Here is a 17958-nt window from a genome sequence, read left to right on the forward strand (position 1 = left end):
AACCCCATTGGGTCTATATTTTTCTATATTATAGTAGTAGGGATAATCCAAAGATTTATTCTCATCTTTCTGGGGACAGTTCTTAAGAGTGTTTGGAAACATAAATATCTTCTGCTAACATTTGCTTCTGACCAGATTTGGAGCTCTCTTGAACTGGCAAGAAATGGTTCACTTGGACACAGCACTCCTCCTTGCTTAAAATGATTTGTGGTGTTGCTTGTGCCCTGCTGAGCAGCTGCACTTTGCGGGTGAGCGTTTAGGTTTGTAAAGCGCTTTGGCACGATCTGAGTTACAAGTTATTTTTGAACCAATGTATTTTGTTGTGGTTCACGCCATGTTTTTTTCTAAGGAAATTTTCTAGCTGGCTCAGTAATGGCAAAAACACTCATTTTTTCTGGGCTCATATCCAGTTTATGATCCCATAAGTGAGAACTGTTTGTACATCACATTGCAAATCCACCAGTGATATTTGGTGTAGTTGGCAGAATCTACCAGAGAGCAGCGCAGGGCTGAGATAAAATGGAGACAGAGCTATTTCTGATTCCTAATTGGTGCCTGGGTCAGAATTCAGATTACTGGTGGAGCAGGCTGAGAAAGCTCCTGTTTGCACTATGGATAAAATGGAGGTCAGTCCCTATTGCTGCAAGATGATTACTGATAACCATTCATCACTTGGAAACAAATCTCCATTGTCTTATCCAGCATTAAAAAAACTCAGAACAATCAATGACAAGATGGCCAAATAATTCAGTCGTTTTGTTTTGTAAGGAAAGACAATCCAGTACATTATGATGTTTGTACACTGTTTAATGGTAGTTAACATTTTTTTAATAGCATTATATTATTGTTACAATTTCCTCACACACTTTAATACAGTAATTGTATACCTAAAAAAATCCTAAATAAAAAGATCGCTATGTGAGGTGAAAATTGCTCAAGAAAAAACAGACACTCAGAATTGCACAATGCTGTTTAACAGCCGCTTATTGGATTTATCCTGTTGCTTTTGGAAAAGCAGAGGATAGATCCAGGCCTGGTTCAGTGTGAATTTCCTGATCATTCCAGTTTACACCCCATGCATGTTAGGAACATAGGGATTTTAATCCTGGATCAGGCCAGTGGTCCATCTAATCCAGTACCCTGTCTCCAAATACTATCAGATGCACCAGAGGAATCTTGAAGAGGGAAGTTATTGAATAAACTGCCGACAGGGTGAACTTTCTTCCTATCCCTGATAGTTAGAGTTTGGTTTGTGCCCTGAAACATGAGGGTTTATCTTTCTTCCTAATGGACTGAAAGAATAGGCAGGGGATATTCATCTTAAAATGCAGCAAATTGTATAGCTGTGATAAAATGAATCAGCTCAACGGCTGTCTTTTATTAAAGCTACTTTCACAAGTTATTGCAGGCAAATGTGGAAGAGCATTTATAGCAGGTTCTCTTTAAAAATCCTACTGTTTCATTTCATGGACATACCAATTATTTGTGGGGCCTAGTGGATAGCGTTATTCACTGTTGGGCAGGGCACTGGTTTCATGGTTGACCTTGGAACTCATCCTCTCCAACCTGCCATAGAATTCTTGGCCTGCCAAGAATAGGCCAAGTTCAGGCATGGAGGTAAGCAGGTATACCAGCCACAATGGAAGTTGCAACTGCTTATCACAGGGCTGAGAAGGGCCCATGTCAATAGCTTCCTGCCATGCATTGCATTCTGCACTACCCTAGTGGCTGCTTATGGAGTGGTTCTGAAGTCTTACATCAGCATTTTCTTCCATCCACGGGGAGGGTAATATAATAAGGCTTCCCTTTTATATAGCACCTTTCAACTGTGGTTCTCAAAGCCCTTTCTAAAGCCAGGTATTAGTATCCCCATTTTACAGAATGGGAAAAAGAGGCACAGAATAGTTAAGTGATTCACCCAGGGTCACATAGCAAGTCAGTGGAAGAACGAGGAACAGAATCCAATTCTCCCAACTCCTAATGCCCTGCTCTAACTGCTAGACATCATTGCCTCCTGAGTACTGCCACTGCCTTCACCGCTGAAGCCCAGGAGGGGAAAAAAGTTATGCAGATACACAGGGAAAGACAAAAGTTTAGGATCACCCTAATTGATTAATCTCCTGAATGAGTACCACAGACAGGGCGTGTGACATACACCTTTGCTACGGGCAACTGGGAAAATGGGGAATGCTCACCTTTGCATAACAGACCCTCTGCCAAAGACACATTCATTCTAATAAGGAATTAAGTCATCTTCTTTGATACACAGATGGAACCAGGGGCCCACTCCTGCAGCCCACAGTCAGGCAAAACTCCTGTTGAAGCTAATGGGAGCTTTGCTTGAGTAGCATGGTCAGAATTTGGCCCATGAGAGAGAGCTATATTAGCCGATAAAGACTTAAGCAAGTGTCCTAGAGCCCTTACTGCACATATTAAGCAGAAGTACAGAGATTAATATCTTATTTTCCCCTCTCATTGCATTATGGATAGCTTCTCTGTTGTGAAGGTTGAATCTAGCTTTTTGCTTATATAGCCAACCCTCCAGCTTCGCCAAAACTAAAGCAATCCACATGAAATGGCACAAATATCGTCTCATGCTACATTAGAGATTTTGTGCAAAGTCAGACACAAAAAAGACACAGTGTTTCAGAAATAAGAGTTAAAAACATAAGAAGTGAACTCTTGTCCCCATTGAAATCAATAGCAAAATTCCTATAGACTTAAACAGGGTCAAGATTTCATCCAAGGTGTTTGCACTTCTTGAAGAATTTGCTAATTTTTTTTTCAATAGCTCATAATATTTCAAAAATCACCATATAATAATAATTCCTAGCTCTTTTATATATATATATATATATCAATATATATTTATATCTAGCACTTTTCATCAGTAGATCTCAAAAGTATTTTACAAAGGAGGTAAGGATCATTATGCCCATTTTACAGATGGGGAAGCTGCAGCACAGACCTGGGAAGTAACTTGCCCAATGTCATCCAGCAGGCTTCTGGCAGTTCTGGGAACAGAACCCAGGTCTTCTGAAGCTGTTGGCCTTCAGAGGACTGGAGCCTTTGACTATTTTCAGAAGGCGAGTGGGTGCATTTCACCAGGCCTCCATGTTGGGAGATGTACCTGTAATTTCAACTGTGAATTTCCTGGCCTTTGGACTTCTTTTTTAATTACAGCATTTTATTAAGGTTTTTTCCTTGAATATATTTCTATGTATTTACAGCCTTAACTCCATCTTAGCAGTTGATGGGCCAAATTCATCCCTACTGGAAGCGGGTGACATCTGTGGTGAATTTGACCCAATTACTTTCTCTCTACATATATACAGTACACTAGATTTCTTTTTTTTTTTTTTTATAATGCAAGCTCTAGGAGGTAGGTGATAAACTAATATCAGAGAAAATGAACTCATAGCAATGCATATAACACTGAGACATGTAGGAGATGAAGTTACTGCAGTGCATAGATGTGACAGTAATTCATTCCAGCTATTATATATTTCCAGGGTATATTTGAGAAGGTGGCTTGAGAAATGTGCTCTTGAAAGTTCTCTTTTCCTTTCTACCTTTTTCAGAAGGGATTCTTCACCATCCTTTATATTAAGGATACATTTATAAATGGTTAATACATAATTAACAGATGTTTTAATATATAGTTAATGAAAGGTTACAGATTGTCACAATCCAACAGGTCAGTAGGTTGTTTTTAACCAGGACTTACAACCACCTAGAACAGCTTCTACTAAGGTGCTGATAACCATCTTCTATAACACATGCTATTTATATCTGTAACAACTTATCACATCTATTAATCATTTAAAACCCTTTATAAACTACACTGGGGTATATTAATAACTAAAAAGGAACTGCACTAACTGGAGTCTTTTAGGAGTTTGGGATTTTAATGCTACTAAAGTTCCCAAGAAAGTAGGGATGTGATTATAACAGAAAAGGAATCCTGCAGCGATGCCTTAATTAACTAAATAATAGTTCCTGGATAAGAAGCTATCTGTTAAAAGTGAATTTTCATAAATACCACTACTGCTATTTCAGGATCTCCAGCCAGTAAATAGCTGGAGTCTCTCACTAGCAGCTATTTCATCCCACTGGCTGGGATATTTTATAGTACTGGGAAGCAGATGGAGGGCCCAGAGCTGCTCCAGTGTAAGTCAATTGGACTTTAGCCTAAGAAAGGTGTTCAGGACTGGCCTCATAATGCCCATAGGAATATTTTTCTTTCCCAAATGCAACAGACCAACATTCAAAGCATCTGCAGAAGATGATGTTCATGATGCATATATAGATGGTTTGCATGAACATCACAGATGTCATTCGTTTCCCTTTACATATAACATCACTTTGTTCAGGGGATTGGCAATGGGATTTGGGATATTTCATCTCTGTGTCACCAGTTCAAATCCATCCCATATTGAAAATTGTTACCATCTGGATGGTTATTTGGTGGACTATGTAAAAATGAGCTTGGTGGTCCCAGACCAGTTTTAGTGGACGGGTGACATCGCAATGGGGGCTAGACGAGTTGGCAGTCCCACTGAAGAAGCCAAGACTTGAATGAACCTCTCTCAGAAGCTAGAGAGGGATAAGTTCTACAACATTCGTTCACCTCCTCCATCTCCTGACTAATGCGAGATTGTTCTACACAGTACAGTTTTCAGTCTTTTATCCAAACCGCTTTTAAATAATTCAGCTGATGGGGCCTTCCACCATTTCCCTTGGGAGACTATTCCACAAAAGAAAAGATCTCGCTATTACGAAGTTTCCCTGATATTCAGCTTTCATTATCCTTAATTTCATCCCTTTCCTCCTAGTTATAGCCCTCCTTACCACCCCTAACAATTCTTACTAAACGGAGGTTACATCCTTGTGCATCGGAGTCATGCCCCATCATCATCCTGCAGCCAATCCAGGACTTCTTTTCATCTTTCCTCAACCAGCCCAGCCCTCCCACACCCTGAGTTATTCTTGCTGGTTTTCCCTGAATTCCGGTCTCCCTCTTTCTGGTGTGGAGGCGTGTTGGACTCAGTTGAGCATTCTAGGTGTGATCTAATCGGTGCTGGTCTATCACCTCCCTGCTTTGGGACATGAGGTGTCTTTATGAGCAGCACATTTATGGCTTGGGGGGGCAGGAGGGGGCACTCTCACTCTTAAATATGGTCCCTCCAGAATAAGGTTGAGGCACGCTGGTGGTGCAGTGCTGGGGAAGCATGCACTGTTCCGTGTAGAGCATTGTATTTGTGCAGCCCATGCTGTACCTGCTGTTTTTAAAGCATTGTCTAGGAGGCGTTCGCCAAGAAAGCAGATTTTGAAGGCGTAGGGGGGCTAACACATATTAAACGACCATCCCGCATTTGCAGTGTGGACTAAGGCACAGAGCAGAATAACTGTGGAATCACACGATCAGAGTGGTCACTAAGATTATATCCTCTTGGTTAGGAATGGAGGGCTGGCAGGGATAGGCCATCATAAAATGCCCGTTTTTTAAAGATAATAATAATAGCTAGCTCTTATCTATTGCTTTTCCTCAGTAGATCTCAAAGCACTTTACAAAGCAGGTTAATATAATTACTCCCATTTTACAGAGGGAAAAACTGAGGCACAGAATGGTGACATGACTTACCCACAGTCATGCAATGGCAGAGCCAGAAACAGAACCCAGGTCTCCTGAGTCCCAGTCCAGGTCTCTATTCACTAAGGGGCGACTTCTGTTTGTTAACCCCTGGGTTACAAACAGCACAGGGCTAGAGTGGGTTATTAGCTATTCCAGAGAGAAGACTATATAAGCCATGGTGCTGGTAAACAATTACAAGAGAGACTCCTGAGTCTTCTCTGCAAGTTACCTCCGCTTTAACACTGAAACACAATCTTTCTTCAACGGCCCAATCTGCATATGGGCATCTACGCTTTCAAGGAAAAAGGCTGGTTTGAGGTTATATGCAAACAGCAATGGGAACTGGTGGTTGATCTTATTCTGGAAGGGGTCAAAGTGGCCTTTTTTGAAGCGGGCAACCTTGAGCTGTTGGAGACACGTCATCTTGGAGTCCCTGACCCCATAGAAGGTCAGTGCCTTTTCCGAATACTCCAGGTACACCCCGATCGTGTGAAAGAAGGGCTGTTGGATAACAGATTCGAAGCCACCAAACCAGGCCACGTAGTTCTGTCCATTCCACTGCAGGCAGCAGGATTTCTCGTTCCTCCCCAGGCGGCCTCTGTCGTAGGACTCCCGCGGGTTGAAGTCCTCGGCAACGACGCCGATGCTCACCCAGCCGTCGATGATTTCCACCTCCCAGTAGTAGTTGCCTCGGTTCATCAGGTTCTCGCCCAGCACCTGCTCACAGTTGATGAATCTGGTTGGGCTCTCGGGGTAGCCGATGGGGTTCAATACACGTTTGGCCCCTTTGGTTCCAAACAGCTGGAGGAACTTGTCCGCGGTGTCGCTGTCCAAATCGATGATGAAGGCAACTGTGAAGGAGGGGACAAGCAAACACAAGAGAGAGAATCAGAATAGAATTTAGCACAGAGCATCCCATCCCCCTTTAGCCCCAAGTAGTGAGTTTCAGTGGCTAGCGTTACCAGGTCTGTTTCCGTATTATCGCTCTCCAATACCCGGGCAGAGGTATTTCCCACCCCCTGGCCCAAATGACAATAAACACCCACCCAGCTATTGACCCAAATCAGCAAAGCTAAAGAGGTGCGTCTTGGGGTATGTCTACACTGCAAGCAGAGGTGTGACTGTAGCAATGCGGGAGGGGGATACCCACATTAGCTTTACTCTAGCCAGCACGGATAACCATAGTAGCGTAGATGTGATGGCATGGGCTTCAACACAGGCTAGCTATAGAGCAGGAGCCTGCTGGGCAGCCTGGTTGCTAGCCCATGCCACTGCATCTCCACTTCTGTTGTTACCTGTACTAGCTGGAGTAAAGCTAGTGCGGGTATGCATATGCATTCTACAATCACACCTTCCCTTGCAGCGTAGACATGCCCTTAGTACGGTGTCCTACTGGCTGCTGGATGATCATTAGGAGAATTCCAGAGCAGAGAGCCCTGCCCCGAGAACTTCCCGCCACCCCCACCCCCACCCCTCTAGGAATTCAACCCTGCCTATAGAAAGTAAAAGCATTCCTGCTGATTGCAGCTAACATACAGTGTCTGATCGGATGGGGCATGTTAGGGTGATTAGTCACAGACTAAGGCAGCAGATTATTAGCAGGGCCAGAAACAACATGAAAGACCAGCTCTCTCTGTCTAGCAGAGAGGTTAAGAGGCGTATTCTGAATTTACCATGCAGCAGATTTATCCATTAAGAGCTTCTTAATGCTGTAGAGAACTGCACAGACTCAACCCTACCCCCAATAAATTGACCACATGCCCTTGCACTGAGAAGCTGAGCAGGTACCCACCATGGATACTGACTTTGAAAGAACCAACAGATTTTTTATGGCTGGTCTTGTTCTCTAGGGCAGCAAGGGGCTGGGGGGACATGGAAGCAATAGGCCTCCTACCACTGAATACTGGAGCAGCAGTAATTGGCCCCAGAAGGATAATATTTAATCCCAAGGGATTTCTGTCTGGTCAGAAGGAGGGTTATGGCCTGGGGCCTTGTTGGGTGTTTACAAAACAGGAGTTCAGTTGGGATAGAGTACAGGCCACCCTCCCACGCCCAGGAATAAGGCAGAGTGTCGATCCACGAAGCCCAGGGGATCCAGCTTGCTAGTGAGATGCAGAGGAGTCATGGGGAACAGGGAGGTCCTTGAATTTCCCGCCGGATGAGGCGTTCGTGGATTGGATCCATATCTGCACAGGCCCGTCTTCCCTGCAGAGAGTGACCAGCAGAGTGGTGCAGCAGCTCCTCCAAGAAGACTGTTGACAAGCACTAGAAAATCGCCCTTGGATTTGTGAGTAAAACCCTGTCTGCGTGAACAGACGAGGAGCAGAAAACAAAGCCGGGGGAAGAGAGCAGAGATCCACAGTAGTGTAAAGGCGAGAGATGGCTCACTGGGAGGGATGCAAGCTCAATCCCTCTCCCCCCTCTGCGAGCTAGTGCTCCACCATGCGCTGCTGGAGCACAGTCTGTCAGATCGAGTCTCTTTCTAGCCCTTTTGGTTCTACAGCTGGTCTTTGTGTGGCAGCTTGCCAAGCCCCGCACAGTGCTTTGAGTGTCAGTCACGGTGTCTGAATCAGGCAACTTTTCACTGTAGCCCTCTTCGGTTAGCCTGGCTCTTCCTTGGGCTCTTTTGATTCAGAATTTTGTCCAGCTTTAACAACTTCATCTATTCAGCAACCGAATTATCCACCTGCCTGAAGCCATCAAACTGATTCAAAACATAGCACGGAATTAGTGTTCTTCTGATTACAAATTATTTGACTCCAGAGGTTCCGAGCTAATTAAACAGAAGATCAAATTCATCTGTACCTGAATTAAGTGGAAAGCGCTTTAAGTGCAACCGCGTCTTGGCTAGGTCTCCCCGAACTGGTTTGGCAGAGCTACATATAGGCTGAGTTTTTAAGACTTTAGCTAGAAGGCAAATGGACTCCCTTTTTTAGCTGTATGGTATTTATCCCAACAACATGGACCAGACCCTGCCAGGGAGCAGACATACAAACGCAGCTGCCAGTACAGAAAGTTTACATGTCATCAGTGCTTTGAGCAGAAAGGGGAAATCCAGTAACTGACCTTAGCAACAGAAGCCAAAGCAAAAGTCAGGGTCTTACATTTCAGGAAATAGTCTCTTGTCTCCAAGCAGGCTGGACTGTTTGATTTGTCCGAAGGTTGGAGCTCAGCGACTGCTGCCAGGAGAGGAATAAAAGGCGTCACCATCGAGCTACTTAAACAGCAAAGGCAACAAAGCCCCCGTGAACGGATGCTGCGTGAATCTCAGAGGGAGGTGCAAAGCCCCGGGCCTCACAGCTCAGGGTGCATCGTGCTACTCCTGCATTTAAAAATATAAAACAAAGACCAAAAAAGGAACATCCCTGGGACTCTGTAACATTCATGCAGGGTCCTATGACAGATGGTCCTGCTGCTGCACTGCCAGCCAGCCAATAGGGGGCACTAACAACCCAGCCCTGTCTTCCTAGGCTGAGGCCAGAACACAGTATACACAACACAAGGCAGATCCCTGTTGGACTGGGCTTAATGGCAGGCAATGGCCACATGTGTTCCGCAGGAGGAGACGGGTGGGGCTGGGAAGGGAATGATTTTGATGGGTCTCCAGGAGAATTACAAACAACGGAGAGCTGAACCAGTCATTAAAAGCTAAAATGGAGCTGCCTGAGTCTGTCTGAAACTCAACCAGCAGCTTCGGCTTCCCCCCCTCACCCCGGCAGGACGGAGAGTCCGGGAATGAAGTGGTCGGTCTGTGTTCAGAGGAGACAAGTCTCCCTTTCATAGGAAGCCTCTTGGGGGAAGTTCCCCAAACCACCCAGCCACACCTAGCTCCAAGCCTGTTTGTTGTCTTCTGACTTTCTAGTCGTTGTGGAAACTTCATAAAACCGCCAGAGCGAGGTGTGAGCCCAGATGGCAGAGGCTGACTGAGAGGCTGATTATGCAGTTGCAGCGTAACCATGCTGTACAGTTTCCAAGGCTGTGGGGACGGGTAGGGAGCTCTTCACGGTTCTGCCCTGAGGATGCTGGCTTCTCACATTCATTTGCTAGTTATAAAAGTTAAACGGGGACTCCAAAGAGCCTCAGTGCTCCATGTGCACGCTGGGGAGCAATATAAACCTTGGCCCACACAACAAGGAGCTAGTGCATGGTGGCTAAATACACACCTTCTTGCATCCCATGGAAACAAGACTCTTCATACCCCTTCCCCAGCAATTGGTCCCACTGGTTCTTGCATGCAGTCACCAGCAGCTCCTTCATGGCACACACAGCCTGGCTAGACTTGGTGAAGCTCAGTTCCTTCTGGAAGCTTGGACACAGGGAACTCTTTTCCTCAGCTGCCATTTTTAACGCCTGGAACTCCTGAGCCAAGGACACAGGGATCAAAAGACTTAAAGAATCTTGGGATGCGTCTTGTTCCACCACCACACCCCTTCCCGAAACACTCGTGCAGTGATTGTTCCCAGGACCCAGCATGAAGACAGACATGCAACAGGGAGGGAACGACTTCTCTGGCCATGTGTCCCTTAGTCAGTTTCAAATCTGACTCAAGAATATCACGTACAACAGTATCTCCTCCCATCAAGGACCATTGCCCCAGCTCCACAGCTGAGGATTGCTCGCGCTGCAGAGATTGCCTCCATGCCAGGGGCTGCTTTGTGCATGCCCACAATAAATTGCCCATTATTCCCCCCCTTTAATTTTCCAGTGAATGAAAGGAGGCGAGTTAGTTCACATGCAACCCAAAAACCCAATATCAAACTCACTGTAGTGACCTTTAATTATGGGCCTGAGCCTAGGGCGTCATTTGAACTGGGCCTTTTCCAACAATTCACCCTCTTCACCTCCTATTTCCGTTCACCTGCTACCCGATTAGCATGGCCTTAGGAGGCCCAAGTCTACAGGCTTTGTCCCCACACTGCTGCATTGCAGATCTGAACCCTCTATTATGCATGTGTAACACCAACAGACCCTGATTGTCAGCAGGCAGGATCAAACCCGGGACCTCTGGAGCTTAGTGCATGAGCCTCTACAGCATGTGCTAAAAGCCACCTGGCTGTAGAGCAGACTCATTATTCTCTAAGTGGTCTCGATGCCACTACATGGGACAGAGCACCACACCCAGGAGGTGTGTGGGTTACACATGCGCTGTCATATACCAGCAGGGATCGCTGGCATAGTTTAACCTTTGCCAGCTCCTGGGCCCTTGTTCTTCACAGAGTCATGCCCTCCGTTATAACAAAGGTTTAGTGTTAACAATAATTTGGGAAGTATCTAGCTATGTACTTGGTGCAGGTCAGCATGCACTCCCAGCACCCCGCCGCTCCCACTCACTCCCAGCGCCCGTTGCTGACAGTGAACCTCTGCTCCCTGTGTTTGTCTATCTTCCATTTGCAACCATGAGTGTGGGCAAGTTGCTCCCTAGCAGCCTGACCCAAAAGCCCCTGAAGGCAATGGAAAAATGCCTGTTGTCTGCAGTGGGCTTTGGGTCAGATCCTGATTGAACAATGGATTAGCCAAGAGCTGCACTGCAGTTTGGAGGGAGAGGGGCTTGGAAGTGTCACATTCCAGCTCCCCAAGAAGGGCTAGCGGAGATCAGTACCTCAGGTCATTTGTGACTTTTAACCCTGCCCCAGCACTTGCTCTGCTCCTGGCCAGTCCCTGCGCACCTGTAGGAAGTAAATGGTATCCGTGCTCGGAACCCGCTCCAGGTTCTGCCGGCACTGAGCCAGCTTGGCACGCCTCTCCTCCTTCTGCCGGAGATCCCCTTCAGCCTCAATCAGCATGGATCGCTCGCCATCCTCAATGAAGCCAGTCACCTCTTTCTGGAAGGTCACCAGAGCTCTGGATGCTTCATTGAAGAGCCTGCTAACATTTTCCTTCTCCTTCAGGGCGGCGCTCTATGCACACAAAGATGGGCATCTGCATTATTAGTAATCAGCTTTCCCCTTTCTATAGCTCAGTTCACGGAAGGATCTCAAAGCTCTTTACCAACAGCGGCAGTTCATTAAGATCTTGCCTGTACTGGGGTTTTTGGCACCAATGTAGCTGCACCGGAGCAAACCACCACTTGCACTAGGGCACTGTGCTTACATTAAGGGTTTGCACAGTGCAGCTGACGTGGTGCCACAAAACGCACTCCAAGCAGTGTAGACAAGACCTGTGCCACACCCCACCCCTCTGAGGTCAGCAGGTGTTACTGCCCCCATTTTACACAGGGAGAAACGGGGGCACAGAGAGGTGAAGTGAACCAAGGTCAGACAGAGGGGCAGTAACAGAGGCAGGAATAGACCCCAACAGACTCCACTGTGTCCCTTTGCATTTCCATGGAGCATGGCTGCACTTGTCCAACTTGTTTCACTTTGATCACCTCTCCCTTCACTTCCCCCACCTCACTCCACAGGAAATGGCAGTTCAGCACTTTCCCTCAGGCTGTGCTTTGCTGTCCCATGCAGAGATGCAGTTAATGCCAAATCCACAGTCTGGTATGTGATCAAGGCATCGAACAGGCACAATACCTCCCCAAATGGGAGCAGAAAGCGAGGTGAACGGTAGAGGTGAATGGGTGACAGACAAGCAACCCTGGAGTATAATCAGCCTGCTAAAAGCTTAGGTATGTGGCTGCCATGGCGACTGATCGGGCTAAAGGAAATACCTCCCCAACTGAGTTCCTCCAGGGGAGCAACCTCAGTCCCAGAAACCGTTTCCACAGAGGCAGTATTTCCTATCCTGACAACATTCCAGATTGGGGGCCGTGTATCAGGTCAGATGGCCCCGGGGAAGTCAGATGCCAGCAGGCTGGGTGGCCACCATGCTTTCCGAAAGCACCTGAGTGCTCCCGAACTGGGAAGAGCCGCCTCTAGAAGTCTCTCCGAAGTCGCTCTCGGTTCTAGGGGGGCTCTCCAGGGCATTTGTTAGAGGACGAAGTTCAGAGGGGAGGTGGAAGGGAGAAGAAAATGCTCCAAGCTCAGCTCAAGCCCTGGGCAAGATAACAACAAGATCATCTTACTTTGATGAGCTCCACGGTCTTCCTGGTCTGCGCGACGGTGACTCCCAGCTCATCCAGCTGGTTCTCCACGCAGCTCAGGATCTTGGGTCGCTGGGCCTTTAAAACAAAAAGGATGAAACCAGCCCTGCTGAAAGGTGCATTTAGCTGCCATACCGGGACTGCATTCCGAACCTGAGCCTTCCGAATGGGTGCGGCTTATACACATCACCTGCAGGGAGCCACAGCACTCGCTCCATCACTAAGGTTACAAACACTTTTTCCCCGATAACCCTTATTTTTCACAGCCACCCCTCTAAAGCCTGCCAATAAAAACCAACTGAGCTGAAAATCAGGAGGATGCCTCTGAGGCGAAGGCAGAGCTTTTCTACCAAAGTTCAGGCAAATCGAACAGGGGATTCCAGAAATCAAGCAGGCGGTCCGTTTGCAAATGCTGAGTCCTTCCTTCGTCCTCACATTGCAGCAGAGATGGAGACACCGATGGACTCCGCCTTCCCTTGGGGCTCGAGCAGCCCAGGAGAAATTTGGGGTTCTTTTCTAGAAGGACAAAATCCCAGAACTGTGGGGCTGGAAGGGACTTTGAGAGGTCAGTGAGGTCAGCACCATGTGCTGAGGTAGGACCAAGTAAACCTACACCAGTCCTGGCAGGTGTTTGTCCAACCTGTTTAAATGAGCCGCTCGCTGCGAGCAGGATTCAAACTTGTGCAGGTCAACCCCATTGGCTTCCAACACTGCAAGCTTCCACTGCGCCACTCTGCTGAGCACTACGCGTGGGAACGACCCCTACAGCGAGCCAGTCGAAGCATGGCAGTTCCTGGGGCTCGCCCAACTGGATGGGGCATTTCACGGACCCAATGGACACCCGTTACGCCAGTCGCACCTTCGTGCCCCCTATTAACCAATGCTCTGAACAGCTAGCGTGTGCATCGTCAGCACCTTGCAGGGCGGGAAACTCACCATGCAGGGTGTTCCACTCAACTCCTGTGCTCATTGTCTTAATAGCTCCTGCAACAGGGGGCAGGGAGGGGAGGGGCACACCTATTGGCAGAGGCAGGGATGGGGTGTCATGCTCATTGGCACTGATGGGGGGGGGTCAGGGAGGCTTTGTGGATGGGTAGAGCGAAAGGGGCATGCAGGAGGTAAGGGGTACTGTAGTTAGGGAGACAGGGAACCATCTCTGCCCCATCCCAACCAGGCCCAACTGCACAGATCCCCCACTTGAACTGGTGAGTCAGACTGGGACTGGCAGCCAGGGGCATGAGGATATTTACTGGAGCTGAAGAGGGGGAATTTCTGGAGGGGGAGGTGTGGATGGAAGGGCAGAGATGACTCCCTCAACAGCAATCTCGTCCTGCTTCCCTCCCCCGCACCTGACCCATGTCCTGCACATCTAGGACTCTTATGGGGCCCCCTATTAATGGCCCCCCCAGGGTGAGCAGGGCTATGGTGGCATATGAGGGAAAGAGGGTTAGGGGCAGGTGGGTGTCGAAGGAGTAGGAGAAAGCAAGAGGGCAGTGGCACGGTCCCAACAGACCTGCTAGGACTCCCCAGGCAGGGGAGTCGTTCTGTTCTAAGTGTCCTATCAGCCCCATCTCCCTTAGACCACACCCCCATCCTTTGCTACCTCCCACTTTAACAACAATGGAAATTCAAATGCAAAAAACTTTGTTAAACACGGAGCAACAGCTGCAGCCTCACAGCAGTGTAGTGAGCACCCCATCCCCTTCCAGAGCGGGGATTTGACATTCCCCAGCATCCTTTCAAAGGGGAGAGGACTGCTCCTGAAGGTCAAAGGTTGGATAACCAGGAAATGCTGCGTAAAGGCCCCTGTGCGCCCCATACAAGAGGGTCAGCTTCACCACAACACACATTAGAACATGTGCAGCTGTGCTGGGTGTGTTGGAAGCATCACCTTAACTCTGCATTGCCTGGTGTTCTAATGGCTGCAGTGTGCGTTGTGTCCTCAGGCTAATGCACCTGTAAAGGGCATGAGGGGCGGGCCCTTGACTCCACATTTCCTGGGTGTCTGAGGTTTGAGTTTTGAGAAGAAGACTCTCCCCTTCGTGAAGGTTGTGAGGGGCACAGTATGTGGCTGCAGCCACAGCTGCACACGAGCAACGTTCTCGGGGTTTGGATAAACATCGGCCTGAGAGAGGCGCATTGAGAGCAAGGCACGATATGCTGTCACTCGATGAAGTGAAAAAGCCAGCCACACGCCAAACCACACCAACAGCACAGCACATGCCAGTGGCTGAGAGCATAAGAAGACCAGAGCAGGGAGAGATCTTACCTGGGAAGCTGCAGAACCCACGGGAGGGAGCGGGAGGGTCAATGAAATTGACATTGACACGATCCAGGCTGTTTATGGCAACTTCAGATCCTAATGCAGCTGCCTGATACCTCTGCCCCCAGAAGCTGACTCCACCCTCCTCCATTGCCAGGTAGCATCTTGGACTAATCTTCCTGATGCATGGGGGGTGGTGAAGCATGATCCTTAGCATTACCCCCCTTCCCATCCCTCACGTCAAACCACTGTGAGTAGTTACATTAATATGAAAGAGCCAACACTGTCCAGTAGATTGTGCCTCCAATATGATCTGCCTTAAACATGCTAGATCCGGTGGGCAGAGTATTGTTTGCCTAAGGCTGGCAGCTTCTTGGAGATCCTGCCTTCCTCTGTGTTCTCCACCATGCAGATCACACCGATGGCACTCAATAATAAAAGGCAAGAGGATTTCTCTGCAGCAGGAGGGTGGCCTCAAGAACCAGATGAAATAGCATGTGTTAATTCCACCCCAGTACTCCCCACAATATATCAGATCTGTGATCGCCTAGGTTTGCCTCTAACAACTACGCCCACTCAGAGCTTCCTAGCACCAGCGGGAATCAGACTCAGATCCATCTGCTCCAATAGCACAGTCCCCTGCCACTTGAGCTGAAGGAGAATCCCCATGAAGTGGTAGCAGTATAAGAGCCATAACACAGGCACTTCAGCAACTCTGATTCTAACCAGTAGAGGGCAGTGGCCATTAACCAGGTCATGGCAAAACCGGGCAAAGCTGCCCCTCCTCTCTCACTTTGGGAACTTCTCCCAACTACTGCAGATGACCCAGAATGAAACTGACAGCTCAAGGAAACCTTGTGGGTGAGAATTTGGTCGATGAGTCAAACCCATCTGGGAACGGGAGTGATGGAAAAATGCCTGCCGACAGAACACAAAAGATGAATGGAGCAAGGATTGGAGTCTGGGAATGGAGCCAAAAGAAATAAAGGACCTGATTTAAGATACTGTGGGAAAGAGACGCAAGTGGACAAATTGCTCCCAGTTTAACTCAAGTGAAGGCGATGGAGTGAGGCCAGGGATGGATTTGGCCCAGTACCTCCCAAAGGAACCTGTATATGCCCAAACTTTTGTTTCTGTCTCCTCCCCAAACCCACACATAATCAGTTACATTACCAGATCTCTTGCATGTGTGTAATCTGGCAGCCCAGATGGAACCCTTTGTAGCAGTCCAGTTAAACTATTATTTTTACTTAAAACCATCTTGTCAGTGGATTTTCCAATGCGGATTTCCCCCTGCCTGGCTGCAGCTCCAGGGAATTGCAGAGAACAGAGCACAGTTTTCAAGTTAACAAGCACAAAGTGTTCTGGGATTTTGACACCTTTTTCCCCTTCCCTCTCCCTCCACTGGCAAAATCCTACCTTGACTGTTAAGCACTGTACTGTGAAATTGACTATGTCATAGCACTGTGCTTTAACAGATTTGGTCCTACATGCATGAAAGGGGCCAAACTGTGTTCCCAGCTTGGAAAACAGACAACCCCCTCCCCAACCCATGACTTAACTGATATTTCAGTCCTGGGCTCCCCGCATACAGACCTACCGATGCCCTTTAATCCTGCCCTGCAGCATCGCTAATATTCCAGTCCTGGGATACCACTCTGCCAACGCCCCTCAATCTAGACTCACAGCCCCCTTCAATCCCACCCCTGCGCTTCCCCCCGGCTTGACCGATGCCCCTCAGTCCTGACCCATAGCCCCCTGCTATCCCAGTGCTGGGCTCCCCCCACCCAGCCCTGTCAATGCCCCTCAGTCCTGACCCACAGGACAGCCCCATGCTATCCCAGCCCTGATGCCCCTCAAGGCAACTCTCCCTGCTGTCCTGGCCCTAGGGAGCAAACCCCACAAGGGTCTGGGCGCCCAGCGTGGCGAGGGCTGTTCAGAGAGGTAGCAAGGTCCCCCCGCAGCCCCTTCTGTGCCCCCACCTTACCTCCTTGTGCTCCCGCTCCACCTCCACCGCCACCACCTCGTGGCTCCGGTGCTCCTGGCCCTGGCACAGCTGGCAGATGCAGGCCTGGTCCGTGCGGCAGAAGCTCTCCAGCGGCCGGAGGTGCAGCTTGCACAGGCTGTCCTCGAGGCGGCGCAGCGGGGGCACCAGGCGGTGGCCCTGGAAGGCCGGGCTCCGCAGGTGGGGCTGCAAGTGGGGCGGGCAGAAGGAGGCCAGGCACACCAGGCAGGACTGGGCCGCCGTGGCCCGCCCGCCCTCGGGGCAGACGTCGCACAGCACCCGCGCCTCCTCCGGCTCCTGCCGCTGGGGGGCGCCGCAGGGCTCCGGCGGGCCGGGGGCCGCCTCCTCCCCCGGGGGCGCCGGCGGGGCCCCGGGGCCGCGGGCGCCGGGCGGCGGCTGGCGGAGCTGGAGCAGCTCGCACAGCGTGTGGTTCTTGCGGAGCTGGAGGTCGGCCGGGAAGGGCTCCTGGCACAGCGGGCAGCGGGGGGCGCCCTGGCCGCCGCCCGCCCCGAGCCCCGGGCGGTGCCTGTGCGCCCCCAGGCAGCCCAGGCAGAAGTTGTGGCCGCAGGGGATGGTGACCGGGTCCTTCAGGGCGTCCAGGCAGATGGGGCAGCCGAAGGGGGAGTCCTGCGGGCTGGGCAGGCCGCCGCCCGCCGAGCCGCCCTCCATGCCGCGCCGACGGGCTGCTCCCTGCGAGTGCGAGGAACTGGGGGCCTCGCCAGCCGGGAGCAGGGCGGCCAGCTCCGCCCAACAGGAACTGGTGTCAGAGCGGCAGCCCTGGGGCCGGCTCCAGGGGGCGGGGGGCGCGGAATCCCCAAGAGAAACGGAGGTGGGGGGCAGGTCCCTGCAGCGGGGATCCGCCCGAGACGGAGACATGGGGGTACCCCCTGGAGCAGGGATCCCCCAAAACGGTGGTATGGGGGTACCCCCTGCAGTGGAGATCCCCTCAGAGACAGTCACATGGGGGTACCCCCTCCAGGAGGGATCTCTCAAGAGAAAGTGACATCATGGGACAGCCCCCCTCCAGCACG

At 49.7% G+C, this 17958-nt stretch overlaps 1 protein-coding gene across 1 annotated transcript; it reads right to left on the reverse strand.

The window, feature by feature from the left end:
- Positions 1-786: 786 nt before the first annotated feature.
- TRIM47 (tripartite motif containing 47) lies at positions 787-17918 on the reverse strand. The gene is made up of 6 exons (XM_073310183.1): positions 16910-17918; positions 12642-12737; positions 11302-11532; positions 9799-9994; positions 8740-8814; positions 787-6486 (listed from the first exon to the last, which is right to left on the reverse strand). The coding sequence occupies exons 1-6, from the start codon at positions 17801-17803 to the stop codon at positions 5861-5863; spliced, it is 2118 nt and encodes a 705-aa protein (XP_073166284.1). The 5' UTR covers positions 17804-17918; the 3' UTR covers positions 787-5860.
- Between the last annotated feature and the right edge of the window lie 40 nt (positions 17919-17958).

The sequence above is a fragment of the Lepidochelys kempii genome, chromosome 14 (genome assembly GCF_965140265.1).
Source record: "Lepidochelys kempii isolate rLepKem1 chromosome 14, rLepKem1.hap2, whole genome shotgun sequence".
In the NCBI taxonomy this organism is placed as follows: domain Eukaryota; kingdom Metazoa; phylum Chordata; order Testudines; family Cheloniidae; genus Lepidochelys; species Lepidochelys kempii.